The 17,391-nt window shown below is 39.4% G+C and overlaps 1 protein-coding gene across 1 annotated transcript in view; it reads left to right on the forward strand.

Annotated features, from left to right (window-relative positions):
* Positions 1-17,391, forward strand: part of ptpn4a (protein tyrosine phosphatase non-receptor type 4a) — a 189,445-nt gene that overhangs the window by 89,380 nt on the left and 82,674 nt on the right. Inside the window, exons 3-7 of the mRNA XM_061926597.1 lie at positions 6,963-7,070; positions 8,874-8,916; positions 10,527-10,605; positions 14,250-14,294; positions 14,397-14,449. Coding sequence (XP_061782581.1) covers positions 6,963-7,070; positions 8,874-8,916; positions 10,527-10,605; positions 14,250-14,294; positions 14,397-14,449 — 328 coding nt within the window. The remainder of the gene's footprint in view (positions 1-6,962; positions 7,071-8,873; positions 8,917-10,526; positions 10,606-14,249; positions 14,295-14,396; positions 14,450-17,391) is intronic.

Below are 17,391 nucleotides of genomic sequence, written 5' to 3' on the forward strand. Positions count from 1 at the left end.
TAATGCAAGCATGTTTAACACATATAGTTAATATTGTTAATAAATTAAAGGTGTTTAATGATAATGCAATCATGTTTAACACATAGTTAATATTGTTAATAAATTAAAGATGTTTAATGATAATACAAGAATGTTTAATACATATAGTTAATATTGTTAATAAATTAAAGGTGTTTAATGATAATACAAGTATGTTTAATACATATAGTTAATATTGTTAACAAGTTAAAGGTGTTTAAAGATAATGCAAGCATGTTTAATACATATAGTTAATATTGTTAACAAGTTAAAGGTGTTTAATGATAATACAAGCATGTTTAACACATATAGTTAATATTGTTAATAAGTTAAAGGTGTTTAAAGATAATGCAAGCATGTTTAACACATATAGTTAATATTGTTAACAAGTTAAGGTGTTTAAAGATAATACAGGCATGTTTAACACATATAGTTAATATTGTTAATAAGTTAAAAGTGTTTAAAGATAATACAGGCATGTTTAACACATATAGATTCCTTTCTTTCATGAAGACAAGAATATAAGTTGGTGTATTACCTGATTCTGATGACTTGCATTGATAGGAATCAGACAGTGGTGCTGAAAACGTCCGTATTTTCGAATGGAGGAGAAAAAAGTCCTCCTTTCTGTCCAATACCACATGAAAGTGGTTGGTTTTTGGCATCTTATTTGTCCAGCTTCCGTACTCCTTTGTATACACTTTACAAGAAATACATTGTCGGCAAACTCCGTAGCTTGTTAGCTTGTGCACGCCAGCTTTCTGAGACTCGTTTTGTTAGCGCAACTGTGCAACTGTGCAGTCGGTCTTTGGAGTTTTGACGACAGGTACGGCGCCAGAGTCTGTTGAAATAAAGCGTTTCTCGCCTTCCAGTCGGTAATTTTAATGAGCTGGCAGCAGCCAGCGTCATCTCAGAAGACCCTCGGGTGCCGTGAATGTCAATCAAGTGACGAAAGTGACGTCATAGTGAAGATTTATGATCGCTCATTTTTAGGACTATTTTTTTAATGGCCGGCTGGTGATCGACTGACACACCCTCCGAGATCGACCGGTAGCTCGCGATCGACGTAATGAGCACCCCTGGTATACATCATGTCACTCACTGCAATAAAAATGTAGATACACCTTATCGATGTCCTGTATACTTTCTAATTGTAGTCCCAGTGAAGAGATGGGGCGTTTGACCTCGTTCTATAGAAGTTTCTCTGTCAGCGCCCTGCTGGTCAGCGTTCAATTGATCTGCAGCCAGCGTTCAAGGCTCATTGTCCTACAGCTAAGCAATAGCTCATTGATTATTAAGCATCTTCAATGCAAATGGAAGGAGGTGTACCTGCGTGTATTCTTTTGTCTAAATAATTCAGCTGCGGTGTTGAAGTGAACAGTAAAGAAATGAAGAGCAGCGCAGTTGATTCCCACCTAACAAGACACACACACACACACACACACACACGCACACACACACACACACACACACACACACACACACACACACACACACACACACACACACACACACACACACACACACACACAGGGCTAATAGACGGCTGGTGAACCTTGAGGCGACGATATCAACAAGGCAACTGTCAGCCATCAGTCTGCTCGTGCCTTGCACATATATTCACACACTCACGCATGTTCACGCGCTGGGCTGTAAAAGTGTGTCACCAGGGAAAAGAGAGTGGCGGACCAAAGCAGTAGGGCAGCGTGTGTGTGTGTGTGTGTGTGTGTTTTCCCATTGGAGCTCACTTGATTTCCGCAGGATCAGGTGTGACTTTCTGCTCCACTTGTGTTTCCACAGTTTATGCTCTCACCCATCCTTGTCTCTCATGGAACTCTGTGATATGAACGACTATTTGGAGCAATGAACTGCTGCTGGTCACATGCTGTGTGTATCTGCATAGTACATTTACAACAGCAAACAGCACGTTGTGAAACCAGCCGTGTATGTGTTGCGTAGCGTATTTTCAGGGCTATAGATAAATAAAAAAAAACAATTAGAGATGTCCGATAATGGCTTTTTTGCCGATATCCGATATTCCGATATTGTCCAACTCTTAATTACCGTTTCCGATATCAACCGATACCGATATATACAGTCGTGGAATTAACACATTATTATGCCTAATTTTGTTGTGATGCCCCGCTGGATGCATTAAACAATGTAACAAGGTTTTCCAAAATAAATCAACTCAAGTTATGGAAAAAAGTGCCATTGAAGTCACAAAGTGCATTCTTTTTTTTAACATGCCTCAAAACAGCAGCATGGAATTTGGGACATGCTCTCCCTGAGAGAGCATGAGGAGGTTGAGGTGGGCGGCGGGGTTGGGGTGGGGCAGGGTATTAGTAGGGAGTAGCGGGGGGGTGTATATTGTAGCGTGCCGGAAGAGTTAGTGCTGCAAGGGGTTCCGGGTATTTGTTCTGTTGTGTTTACGTTGTGTTACGGTGCGGATGTTCTCCCGAAATGTGTTTGGCATTCTTGTTTGGTGTGGGTTCACAGTGTGGCGCATATTTGTAACAGTGTTAAAGTTGTTTATACGGCCACCCTCAGTGTGACTTGTATGGCTGTTGACCAAGTATGCTTGCATTCACTTGTGTGTGTGAAAGGCCGTAGATATTATGTGATTGGGCCGGCACGCACAGGCACCCCAATATTGTTGTCTGGGTGCAAATCGGGAGAAATTCGGGAGAATGGTTGCCCCGGGAGATTTTCAGGAGGGGCACTGAAATTCGGGAGTCTCCCGGGAAAATCGGGAGGGTTGGCAAGTATGACTGGGAGACCCAACTTCTCTGTACTTCTCCCTACGTCCGTGTACCACTCCATACTGCAGCGTTTTAAAAAGTCATACATTTTACTTTTTGAAACCGATACCGATAATTTACGATATTACATTTTAAAGCATTTATCGGCCGATATTATCGGATATCTCTAGTGCCAAGTGCTTGAGTTGGTGTGGAGTCGGCAACAAGACATGACGTCACTTGCAACAAATGTGTCAACATTTGGTAGGATTGACATGAATCTGTGCCTGGTATCAATCAATCAATCAATGTTTATTTATATAACCCTAAATCACAAGTGTCTCAAAGGGCTGCACAAGCCACAACGACATCCTCGGTACAAAGCCCACATAAGGGCATGGAAAAACTCACCCCAGTGGGACATCGATGTGAATGACTATGAGAAACCTTGGAGAGGACCGCATATGTTGTGTTACGGTGCGGATGTTCTCCCGGAATGTGTTTGTCATTCTTGTTTGGTGTGGGTTCTCAGTGTGGCGCATATTTGTAACAGTGTTAAAGTTGTTTATACGGCCACCCTCAGTGTGACCTGTATGACTGTTGACCAAGTATGCATGGCATTCATTTGTTTGTGTGAAAAGCCGTAGATATTAAGTGATTGGGCCGGCACGCAAAGGCAGTGCCTTTAAGGCACGCCCCCTACATTGTTGTCTGGGTGGAAATCGGGAGAAATTCGGGGAAATGGTTGCCCCGGGAGATTTTCGGGAGGGGCACTGAAATTCGGGAGTCTCCCGGGAAAATCAGGAGGGTTGGCAAGTATGACTGGGAGACGCAACTGCTCTGTACTTCGCCCTACGTCCGTGTACCACTCCGTACGGCGGCGTTTTAAAAAGTCATAAATTTTACTCTTTGAAACCGATACTGATAATTTCCGATATTACATTTTAAAGCATTTATCGGCCGATAATATCGGCAGCCTGATATTATCGGCCGATAATATCGGCAGCCTGATATTATCGGACATCTCTAATAAAAATCCATATATTAGCTGCACCGGACTATAAGCTGTAGATATATACGTGGCAAGATTTTTTTATTTATGTTTATTTATATACCTTAATTGTTTCCAAACGGTGTCTGTACCACAGCAGTAAAACGGCTGAGCAAACAAAACAGAAGTCATCATCATCGATACACTAGCTGCCGAAGCTAGCTCTCCAATCAGCTCAACAGACTCAATAACTCCACGGTGACGTTTTGGTGAATTTGTGAAACTGAAACAATACAAAAAGAATGCCATTGTAAGTTAATGATACTAACGGTATAGCTCGGTTGGTAGAGTGGCCGTGCCAGCAACATGAGGGTTCCAGGTTCGATCCCCGCTTCCGCCCTCCTAGTCACTGCTGTTGTGTCCTTGGGCAAGACACTTTACCCACCTGGCCCCAGTGCCACCCACACTGGTTTAAATGTAACTTAGATATTGGGTTTCACTATGTAAAGCGCTTTGAGTCACTAGAGAAAAAGCGCTATATAAATATAATTCACTTCACTTCACTCAGCATATAAGCGAATGCTAACACCGCTAGCTTCATTACATTACGATAGCACATACAAATATGCATGAAAACACTCTCACAGACATCACACATGGGACAGTTTAGTAAGTAAGAATTGTTTTAGTTATGTTGTAAAACTTACAAACGTTGCTGGGAGTGATGAATGAAGAATCCATACGATTATAAGCGCTACGGACAACTTATAAGACCGAACGGCAATTCTACTTCCGGTTCAAGGCACTAAATGGAAGGACACCTGCAGCACTTGCAGTGAGCAAACTCACCCAAAAGATGGCGCCTTAACACAAACAATAACACTCCTTTTTAGTGTATTTGCATTTTTTAATTTTTTAATTTCATAACTATTTGCTTAATGGCCGTCAGCAAAGAAAAATCCATAATTTAGCCCCACCGTTTTATAAGCCGCAAAGTAAATACACGATGGACATTAATTATGTAATTATGTAAAATTCGCAACAGATGTCATACTTCTGTCATGTTTATTTTATCTTTATATTTTCAGTCTTACAAACCTAGATGAAGGGAGAAGTGTAACGAACTAAAACTAAGGATAGAAAATATTTTAAAAGAAGGAACATTAATCCTCAAGAAAACCTCTGGGACTTTTTCCCCCCTTTATGCTGTTAACTATCTGTCCAGCTGCACATGCTGAAAATGAGTAACGAGGGCAGAATAATGAATTTATTGACAGTGCAGTGTAAAAGCCAAAGTGTTTACTTTGCAATTACTGTATTTTCCGGACCGTAGGGCGCACCGGATTATAAGGCGCACTGCCGGTGAATGGTCTATTTCCGATCGTTTTTCATATATTCGGCGCACCAGATTGTAGGGCGTATTTTTTTAATTTTTTTTATTTAGCCTTTATTTAACCAGGTAAAAAAATCCCATTGAGATCAAAGATCTCTTTTCCATTAAAGGATTCATATTATTATTATGTTTTTCTAAATGTATAAGATTTCCTTATGGTCTACAAAACATGTAATGGTTGTTCTTTGGTCAAAATGTAGCATAGATGATGTTTTACAGATCATCTTCAAGTCGCTTTCTGACAGTCGCTTCCGGATGCGCCGTTTTGTGGGCGGTCTTATTTACGTGGCTCACCTTCGACAGCGTCTTCTCCCCGTCATCTTTGTTGTAGCTAACTGTTTTAATGACATTCACACTTTACTTCAATCAATAATGGAGCAGCATCTTCTCATCCGGAAACAACAACGTGTCCCGTGAAAAACCGTCCGACCGGAACTCTCTAATAACTAAAGTTCCTTGGGTGGATAATGTAAACTCACTACACCGGTATGTTTTAGCGCTTTCATGGCGAGTTTACTGACAGATATAAGTAAGAACTTTACACTACTTTATATTAGAAATGGCAACAGTTGAGGATGAATGTCCCATAACAAGAAGATAGAGAAAAAGAAGAAGCTTATCGACTACGGCGTCGCCACGGACTACATAGGCGGATGCGCGCAATTTTTCAGGACTTATGCAGATCCCAAATACACATCAGCAGGTACCTGAAGGTAAGAAAAGTTGCTTTTGCATAATATTGCGAAATAAAACGCCAGATATGTCTTACTTTATACACACACCATAATAATACTTGTATGTTTAATACGCCGACAATCAATCAAGCGGTGCGGCTTCATAGCTTACCAAAGTCGTACTAAAATATTTTAATAGATTTTTGAGCGCCGTGTGTAATGTTCTATATTTTCAATGGAACATATAAAATGTTGGTGCAGTTTACTTGAGTCATATTGCCATCATAGTGGAGTCTACACGTATCTCTTATGTGTGACTGCCATCTACTGGTCACACTTATCATTACACCATGTACCAAATCAAATGACTTCAAGCTCGGTAAGCAAAACCAGAATTATTCCGTACATTAGGCGCACTGTCGAGTTTTGAGAAGAAGAAAAAAAGGACTTTAAGTGCGCCTTATAGTCCGGAAAATACGGCAAGTAAACGCAGTCTCAAAGGAATATAACCCGCGGAGGAACTTTCTGGCAATACGTCCAAAATTTCGATGTCCGGCCCCTGAGCCCTTAGGCTCCTGAAACTGCGGCCCTCTTCATTATGTCGTTGAACAGCCCTCATGTAGAATGATGACATCAAGTTTTCTACAGTCTCTGTATTGTTTAGGAGGCTCCACTGTCCACACACACACACACACACACACACACACACACACACACACACACACACACACACACACACACACACACACACACACACACACACACACACACACACACACACACGCTACAATGTCCCCCAGGCAAACATGAGTTTCATTCTTGAGCCATGTTCTTGTGCAGAGAGAATGATGCTGATAAATATGTTTATTAGTGCACACTGAAATGCTGCAGACAAGTATGGAGGGGGAATAGTCTTTTCAGCTTTTATACAACATGGCACCTTCAGTGAAGTCCCACTGAATGAGACGTAATGTAATTAGTTCCTCCCCGACTGTCTGGTGAAGTTCAGTAACAGCAAACTGACAAGGACAAACATCAGATTTCGGAGCGTCCCTTTTTTACTCCCAAATACTATGTCCCAGTTTTACAGTATCAGGGTCACAGCCTTTTAATGATTTGTCTCTCTTCTGATTTTTTTTTTATAGAAGTCCGATCATGGGCAGATCTTGCAAGATGCTGTCTTCAAGCACCTGGAGCTGACTGAAAGAGACTACTTTGGCCTGTACTTGGCAGATGACTCCTCGGATACCCCGGTCAGTGTCATGTTAGGATAATCCAGAGTTAGAGTATTTATCCAAACAGTGTGTGTGATTACTAGGGGTGTAACGGTACGTGTATTTGTATTGAACCGTTTCGGTACGGGGGGGGTTCAGTTCGGAGGTGTACCGAACGAGTTTCCACACGAACATATTAAGTAGCGCACCGCACGTTGTGTAAACAATGCACACTGAGGCACAACACCGGGCTACTACAACATGGAAAAGCCAGAGCTGGAAGGCCCTCTTGCCTCGTTAAGATCTCCCGTTTGGAAACACTTCGGCTTTGCGGTGCGATACAACAATGGATAACATCGCTTCAACGAAGAGAAAGACGAACAAACGCAGCTACCACCGCATTCAAGCAGCTTCTCCTCGGCGAGTCAGGCAGGGCTAAAGCAATAACAAATGCAGTTGGTGTTTTTATAGCAGCAGATTTAAGACCATATTGCATTAAAAACTAGATTTTGACCCACTTCTATGGTGGAAGAACAATGAGCCCGTATATCCTCTTACTACCAAGTTAGCCAGGCACTACCTCGCCATACCTGCTACCTCTGTGTAGGGATGTCCCGATCCGATATTTGGATCGGATCGGCCGCCGATATTTGCCAAAAAATGCGTATCGGCAAGGCATGGGAAAATGCCGATCCAGATCCAGTTTTAAAAAAAAAACTCTGATCCGTGTTTTCCAACGCACCGATTTAAATAATACATTCCACTTTTCTGCTGTTCCGGGGGTTCCGATTCGGTTCGGAAGTGTACCGAACGAGTTTCCACGCGGACATATTAAGTAGCGTAACGCACGTTGTGTAAACAATGCACACCGAGGCACAACACACGGCATGCTAGCAGCTAACGGGCTACGATAGACTGACCATACGTCCTCTTTTCACCGGACATGTCCTCTTTTGCGGAGCTGTCAGGGCGGAGTTTCTTAAATGCCTCAAATGTCCGGCATTTTGAGTTAGGCTTGCTTGTATTTTCAATGTACGTTCAGGGTTAAGAAGGGGTTAAAAACAAAACAAATTGTAGCATTGGTGAGGGAGGGGCAGAGACAGAGAGAGAGAGAGAGTTATGATAAACGCGCATGCGTAGCCAGGCTCTGCTTTTTATCCATAGATTTATCACATTTAATTTTTTATTATCTATAGCAGGGGTGTCAAAAGTGTGCCCCGGAGGCCATTTGCGGCCCACAGCTAATGTTTTAAAGGCCCACGGCACATTCTAAAAATACTATTAAAATAAACAAAAACATAACAAAAGTGAAATAAAAAAGCTTAAAAGTTAAATGTAATTTAGAAAAAGTTGCAATGTTGACTAATAAAACAAAGCTGTTTTTTTTTCTTTCAAACTGTCATTGCTCAAAACATAATATTGAATCAAAATCAATGTTATTATGAATTATTGACCTATCCAAGGTTACTTCACATCAAATATTCCACTAAGAAAAATATTTTTGGTGGAAGAGTTTGCAAATGTGGTAAATAAATAAGCCAAAAATTTATATTTTGTTGTTTTCTTACTGTACCGAAAATGAACCGAACCGTGACCTCTAAACCGAGGTACGTACCGAACCGACATTTTTGTGTACCGTTACACCCCTAGTGTTTACGGTACACAAGTGTGTTTGTATCGTCACACACAGTGTTTGCATATTTTTGACAAGTGCGTGTGGGTGTGTGTGTGTGTATATATGTGTGTGTGTGTGTGTGGCCATGGGTGAATAATTTAAGTGATAAAGTCATGCTGTGGAAGCGTTATGGTGTCTCTAAGTGTCTCTCAATCAATATTTTACAGCGCTGGCTCGATCCCAACAAGCCCATCAGGAAGCAGTTAAAAAGTAGGTGAAATCCACAACATACCACTTTTACGTACCGGCACCCTCAGACCATTTTCCAGCGACCACTAAAGCCAAGTTTAAATAAATGCCACATTTCAGAATTTACCAGCTGCGATCTGCAGTCTGACCTTAGCGAAGGCTGAAAAATCTGCTCTCCACCTCGGGCGAAATTATCCAGTCCACATGTTTTCAAATGTTGAGTCCGCTTAAAGCAGTGGTTAAACCCCGTTTCAACTCTGCCTTTAAATTTGATAGTAAGTCACTTAAACATGTGGCATCAAAAACCTATTCCTGTAGTACTATTCCAGATTTGCAGCTCTGTTGGACTACTGGGTTTATAGAGCACCCTGGTATTTAAGCCGCACCCACCAAATTTTAGAAGAAAAAAAATAGTCTTCCATACATTAGCCGCACCGGACTATAAACCGCAGATATATATCGGTACGAAAAATTTTGTAAATATTTATTTACATACCTTAATTGTTTCCAAACGGCGTCCGTAACACGGCAGTGAAACGGCTGATCAAACAAAACAGAAGTCATCATCTTGGACCCACTAGCTGCCGAAGCTAACTGCTCTCCAATTAGCGAAACAGACTCAATGAGTCTACTGTGACGTTTTGGTGAATTAAAAAAACTGAAACAATACAAAAAGAATGCCATTGTAAAGTTAATAATACTAACACAGACACTTGCAAACATGCTAGCATGTTCACTGATGCATGAACACTCCTGCAGACACCACACAAGGGACGGTTTAGTAAGTATGAATTGTTTTAGTTATATTGTAAAACTGTTGAGTGTTGAGTGAATGGTCTGTATTTATACAGTGCTTTAATGTACCTGGACTCATACCCAAAGCGCTTTACATTATACATCATTCACTCATTCACACACCCATTCACACACTAGTGGTGGAATCTGCTATGCCAGCTGCTAACCACGACCCATCAGGAGCAAGGGTGAAGTGTCTCAAGATGCTAGCACGGCCGTTCTACCAACTGTGCCTTTTCGAGCTCAAACGCTATGGACGGTTATACTTCCGGTTCAAGGCACCAAACAAGAAATACATTTTTGACCCGAAGCAGTCAAAAAACTGGTCTAAAATAGGACGCCATAGCACTAACAAAAACACACCGGTGTAATATGAAAGCTATTTATTGAAAATGTATAAATTAGCCCACAGCAGGGTTCAAAAAGTAGGGGCTCATAGTCCGGTACTTGAACTTAATTTAAACTGTGGGGTTTTATTGACCCAAGGAGTGCTTAATTTTTACATCACACACAATGTTTTGCTTTTCTGATTTGGTAGTGTCGTTGTTCGCTCTCATGTTCTCAGTTCCCGTGGTCGGTGGGCAGGATTGTGTCGATCTCTGCTTGTGGACAACTATTACTTCAACCAGCGGCAAAAGTGCTTGTAGCCCAAATTATGCTCACAACTTAATGCATAACAAAAAGCCCAGCGACAGCTCATATATCAAATGACTTGTTAAGGTATTACTGTAGTCAATACCTTACACTGGTTTTAATCTCCATCAGGTTAAATTTGTCATTACACGGCTCTTTTTGTCACCAAGCTCCACTCTCTACTTTCCTTCATTTTCTGCCAGGAGGGTCCCCCCACAACTTGAGTTTCAGAGTCAAATTTTTCGTGGCAGATCCCGGTAAACTTCAGGAAGAATACACGCGGTAAGTCATTGATTGATGCATGGACTGTGTACTGTACGTAAAAGTGTATTGGCTTTTTGGTCAGGCTACAAAATGTCAGAAGTGTTTATATAATGTTATTTTTTGTGCCCTCTTATCTTTCAGGCATGTGAAATTTCAGCGAAAACGCTTATAAAAATAATAATAATATTAATTTATGTGGCAAAATATTACTTCCTCATTCTTTACATGAAATATATATATATAAAAAACAAAAAACAATGTAAACACATTTTTTGAATGCTGCCTGTTCCTTTTGTACAGGCTAAGGAGACAATCAAGAGCACCGAAACAAGCTCGATAGTTAGCTAACTATTTAGCTAGCTGCCTCCGTTCGCTCTCCGAGCCACAATATTGATGGCTGTCCACTTTGCTGCTAATCATTTTTGGATGATTACAATCGGAACACTGTTAGTTCCCAACCAGTTGTAGTTGTAGAGCAGGGGTGTCAATCTCATTTTAGCTCACACTGCAAAAACTGAAATCTAAGTAAGATTAAATATCTCAAATAAGGGTGATATTTGCTTATTTTCTGTCTGATAAGATAAGATTTTATGTTAGAGTGTTTTACTTGTTTTAAGGGTTTTGGTCCTAAATGATCTCAGTAAGATATTACAGCTTGTTGCTGAGATTTGATGACCTATATTGAGTAAAACATGCTTGAAACTAGAATATCCACTGATGCAAAGCTGTGTCATCAACACTCACAAGTACAAAACTACTTTTTTAAAGTAATAATTTCTTATTTCAAGCATGTAAAAAAAAAATCATGACTTTGATATAATTGTGTCTCATATTAAAACAGATGACAGCCAAATGGACTTTGCTGTTTTATTTTCAATGAAACAATAGAAAATACGTACTCATATAGTAGTACAGTTGTTTTTTAAGGTATTTTTGGGTTCAATGAGGTTAGCTAATTTTACTTGTTTTGGAAAGTCTTGACAAGCCAAATTTTCTTGTTCTATTGGCAGATAATTTTGCTTAGTTCAAATAAAATACCCCTAATTTTTGTAATTTTTCTTTTCTTGTTTTTGAACACTGACTTTTTGCAGTGCAGGGGCCGCATGGAGGAAAATCTGTGCACACGCGGGCCGGACTATTAAAATCATGGCATTAAAACTAAAAAATAAAGACAACTTCAGATTGTTTTCTTTGTCTTACTTTGGCCAGAAATAGAACAAACACATTCTGTAAATATTACAAAAAAAATAGAAAAAACTAGCAGCAGCGGTAAAGTTTAGATCCATGAAGGAAAGAAGAAAGTGAATGAATGTTTATAACTGAATAAATTCACATATGCATAAAAATGCGTTTTTTATTTTTTTTATACATTTTTTAATAAAATAAGTAACGTTTATGACACAGTATAGAATGTGAGATACAACAGGATAATGCATACATTTATAATTTGTTTTTAAAAAACGGTTTAAAAAAAGTGGGACACCAAAAATGTACTGTGGCACCCCGTTTTTATAACTCGATGGGGTCCCTGGGACCCCATTTTGAAAATTCCTAGCGGCAACACTGACAGAGTGATGGTGCGTGCAAAACAGCAGCAGGCGGCTGTGGCCTGCGGGCCGGTTCTAATACTAATCAAATATCATCCCGGGGGGCCATAGATAATTAATTCGCCCGCAAGCCTTGACTTTGACACCCCTGTTCTAGAGCAGTGGTTCTCAACGTTTTTTCAGTGATGTACCCCCCGTGAACATTTTTTTAATTCAAGTACCCCCTAATCAGAGCAAAGCATTTTTGGTTGAAAAAAAGAGATAAAGAAGTAAAATACAGCACTATGTCATCAGTTTCTGATTTATTAAATTGTATAACAGTGCAAAATATTGCTCATTTGTAGTGGTCTTCCTTGAACTATTTGGAAAAAAATATATAAAAATAACTAAAAACTTGTTGAAAAATAAACAAGTGATTCAATTATAAATAAAGATTTCTACACATAGAAGTAATCATCAACTTAAAGTGCCCTCTTTGGGGATTGTAATAGAGATCCATTTGGATTAATTAACTTAATTCTAGACATTTCTTCAAAAAAAAAGAAATCTTTAACATAAATATTTATGGAACATGTCCACAAAAAATCCAGCTGTCAACACTGAATATTGCATTGTTGCATTGTAAATGTAAATGTAATGGAATAGCCTACTTGATTTGATGTTCAGTTTATGAACTTATATTCATATTTTGTTGAATTATTATTCAATAAATATATTTATAAAGGATTTTTGAATTGTTGCTATTTTTAGAATATTTAAAAAAAATCTCACGTACCCCTTGGCATACCTTCAAGTACCCCCAGGGGTACGCGTACCCCCATTTGAGAACCACTGTTCTAGAGTATTCATGAGTAGCCAGTGAGAAGGTACTGTATTTTTCGGACCTTATGGCGCACCGGATTATAAGGCGCACTGCAGATGAGCGGGTCTGTTCAGGTCTATTTTCATACATACGGCGCATTAAAGGGGTCATATCATAATTTTTTTCTACATTTAAAACACTTCCCTGTGGTCTACATCAGTGGTCCCCAACCACGGGGCCGCGGCCCGGTACCGGTCCGTGGATCGATTGGTACCAAGCCGCACAAGAAAAAGAAAAAAAAAGAAAATAAAATAAACATTTTTTAAAATTTTTTTTATTAAATCAACTTAAAAAACACAAGATACACTTACAATTAGTGCACAAACCCAAAAAAACTTCCTCCCCCATTTACACTCATTCGCACAAAAGGGTTGTTTCTTTCTGTTATTATTATTTCTGGTTCCTACATTATATATCAATACAGTCTGCAGGGATACAGTCCGTAAGCACACATGATTGTATTTTTTTATGACAAAAAAAAACAAAAAACATCTAGCCCCCCCCCACACCCGTGTGTTAAAGCACAGTACGTCTGGCTACGGTAGCCGTAATGTTCCGACAAGTCATCAAGCGGTGCGACTTTGCAGCTTACCAAAGTCGTACTAAAACATTTTAACAGATTTTTGAGCGCCGTGTGTAATGTTCTATATTCTCAATGAAACATCAAAGTTTTGGTTTTGCTTGCTTTCAGGTATTTGCTAGCGTCATTTATTTAATATACGTCAACCTGCAGTCTTTATGTATCTCTTATGTGTGACTGCCATCTACTGTTTACACTTATTATTACAACATATCCCAAATTAAAATTGCTTCGAGGTCGATAAGCACATTCAGAATTAATTTGTACCTAAAGTGCACTGGGTTATAAGGCGCACTGTTGATTTTTGAGAAAATTAAAGTATTTTAACTGCACCTTATAGTACTAAAAATACGGTATATTTTTGATGTGACGGCTTGTAAACAGAGGTCACAACACAGGAAGTATATTACTGAAGGGGGCGTGGCTACAAGATATGTTACCAAATGGGAGATGTTTTCTGAGCATGTTATAGAATTTTACATGACATTTTCAATAATAATTTAATGTTCGTAATCTTATAGAAATGTTCCTCTTTTGTCCTCATAGTGTGCTCACGTGCCTGATCTTTGAACCCATTAACTGACATTGTTTTTGACAATGTTGTAGGGATTAACCGGTTTTATTAATAATATAAATATTAAGTTTGTGTCTATTTTGTTTATTTCCCTTTCAGGTACCAATATTTTCTTCAGATCAAACAGGACATCTTAACTGGAAGGTGCGTTTGGGGGCTGCGTAAGAAAAAAGGAATAATTATATCATGTTGGTAAGATCAATTCAGGCTGTATAAAGTACACATAGGTGTTTTTGTGTGTTCCAGATTGCCCTGTCCACACAACACAGCCGCACTTCTGGCTTCCTATGCTGTTCAATGTAAGTAGGGCTCCCTTGATACACTCACTCTTCATTATGATTGAAATCCAATTCATTAAGTCTCTCTTTATATACACACACTGTTAAAAGTAATGGCCGTGGTTGGTCCAGTGCCCTCATGGCTGCTGCTCACAAGCCATTACTATTCAAATAAGCTGTGGTCTGTTATTAATGGCACTGTACCTGAGTATGCAGTTAGACTGAGGCCGCAGTTTTGCAGTCCAGATGGGCCAAAAATGACAAGACTAAATATTATCACAGGCTGCTTTTCAATACCAGTACAGGCAAACCCCGATTTAGAAACTTAATTGGTTCTTGAACAGGGTTCCATCCATCCATCCATTTTCTACCGCTTGTCCCTTTCGAGTTCGTAAATCGAATAGTTCTTTTAGTAAAGCACATTTCTCCAAAATAAATAATGTAAATATGAATAATGGGTTCCAGCCTCGACAAAAGTCTGTATTTTATTGAAGGTTTGTACATTTAAAACACAATATAAAGTTTTATACAGTACTGCATATCAAACAAAGGGTGTGATGGATCATCTTTCAATTAAATAACAAGCCAAAACAATGGGGGTGTCACAAAAAAAAATTAGATTTTCTAATTAATTGCGTTTTTTATTTGTAATGATTCTTTATTTATTCACTAAAATGAAAAAACAATTTTATTTTTTTTATTTTTTTTTTATCTGCCCTTCCAGACACTCAGGAAAATCATATTGTTGATGTAGATCATGGGTGTCAAACTCTGGCCCGCAGGCCTTGAGGCGATATCAAATTAACACTAGAGCTGGCCCACTGATTATATTCAGCGGCGGTGCCGCGGTAACACAGCATTCACCGCTAATTCTCATACTTGCCAACCCTCCCGGGAGACTTTCAATTTTCAATGCCCCTCCCAAAAATTGTCACGTCCACTTTTCACCCAGTCCAGCGAATGCTGGCCCAGTCACATAATATGTGCGGCTTCAGCACGCACACACACGTGAATGCAACAGGGATACAGGTTACACTGACGGCGCCCGTATAAATAACTTTAACACTGTTAGAAATATGCGCCACACTGTGAATCCACACCAAACAAGAATGCCGTAACACAACATAAATACAACAAAACAAATACCCAGAATCCCATGCAGCCGTAACTCTTCCGGGCTGCAATATACACCCCCGCTACCACCAAACCGCGCCCACCTCAACCGACGCACGGAGGGGGGTGGGGGGGTTTGGTGGTAGCTGTTGGCCAAGTGTGCATTGCATTTACGTGTGTGTGCGTGCTGAAGTAGCACATATTTTGTGATCGGGTCTGCACGTTGTTGGAATGGATGAAAAGCAGACGTGACAAAACGCAGTGCCTTTAAAGCACGCCCCCAAGACTGTGGTCCGGGTGGACTACGAGGTATAATGACTGATGAACAACTTTGTTCGATAATGAAGGTTGCCTCAGCTCAAAGCCTGAGCCCCGACATTAATGAACTAGCATCCAAGAAAAGATGACAGGTATCTATCTGGCTTGGGCACATCAGATTAGATCAGTGTGTTGCAAACTGAGCAGTTTAAAGTCCTGAATGGTTGGTTTATTCATTGTTATTTTATTTTCTAATTTATTAGCCTGTGGAAAAAGTTAATGTTGATATTTACTTCAGAAGGCTGCAAATAGAAAAGAGGCATTACATGTTTATTTAAATTGTGTTTGATATGCCATTTATATTTTTTAATTATTATTATTATTTGATTTGATTTGATTTATTATTTGAAACTCGATTTTGCATGTCACTATAAAGTTATATAAGCCTTGTTTGTTCAATATTTAATGCAAAACTTGTTTGGGTCCCTATTAAAAGGTTAATTTGTTCAACCTTGGCCCGCGGCTTTGTTCAGTTTTAAATTTTGGCCCACTCTGTATTTGAGTTTGACACCCCTGATGTAGATGATCATATTTTGCTGTACATTTTTATTTTAGAAAAGAGAAGTGTTGGATACTTCTTGTTGCTTTATTTGTATTTGACTTTATTAAATGTTTTTTAAACAAAACCAGTTTCCTTTTAAGTAACATAGAAATTGATCAGGGTTGTTTACTTTATGGAGGAATGTAGTTAATCATAGAACTGTCACCCAATGTTATTAAAAAAAAAAGTATTGATTTTGAATCGAGAATCTTTTTAAATCCAGAATCGATTCTGAATTGAATAGTTACCCCCAAGAATCGAATCAAATCGAATCGTGTGGTGTCCAAAGATTCACAGCCCTACAAAACAACATGCTGAACTGTGCTGTGGGCGCTGCTCTGCCAACACACTCATACACACAAAAGTCACTTTGGTGCCCTCACAAACGATCATAAATAACAACAATCCTGAACTTTATCAACTATATTGCTACAATAATAAACATTTAAAAAAGTAAAATCCACCCACATTAACATCTGCACAGGAGGAACTGACATTTCCTTCCAGAAAAGTCCGGTCTCATCACAGTTAAAAGTTGCTGTGGTAAGATACCCCCTTTGTTGATTATCCCATAATTGAGAGCACCATTAATGTACTCCTCACAAATAGTCTATTTATTTTTTTTAAACTCCACAGCAATTCTCTCCTTCTTTCCACGCTGGTCTGTTGTCTTTTTGGGACTCATTTGAGTTAGCAAAAGTGAAAAAAACACAGAAAAGTACGACAGTAGTAGTGTACTATGCAGCAAGTGACATGGAGCGCCCTGTTTTTTGCCTGGAGTCTGGACACCAAATGAATGAATTAGTGAATGAATGAAGTGTCCATACACAGAGGTGCACTTGGCTCGATCTAAAAGTTCGTAAATCTAAAGGTTTGCAAATAAAGGGCTTTGTAAATTTAGGTTTGACTGTAAATTGTGATGTAGTTTTGTAGTAATGAAATCTGATTATACATCTGAATCAGTCAAATGTGCAGCTACCCATACACACCA

Source organism: Nerophis lumbriciformis, linkage group LG31, assembly GCF_033978685.3.
Source record: "Nerophis lumbriciformis linkage group LG31, RoL_Nlum_v2.1, whole genome shotgun sequence".
NCBI classification, from domain to species: Eukaryota; Metazoa; Chordata; class Actinopteri; order Syngnathiformes; family Syngnathidae; genus Nerophis; species Nerophis lumbriciformis.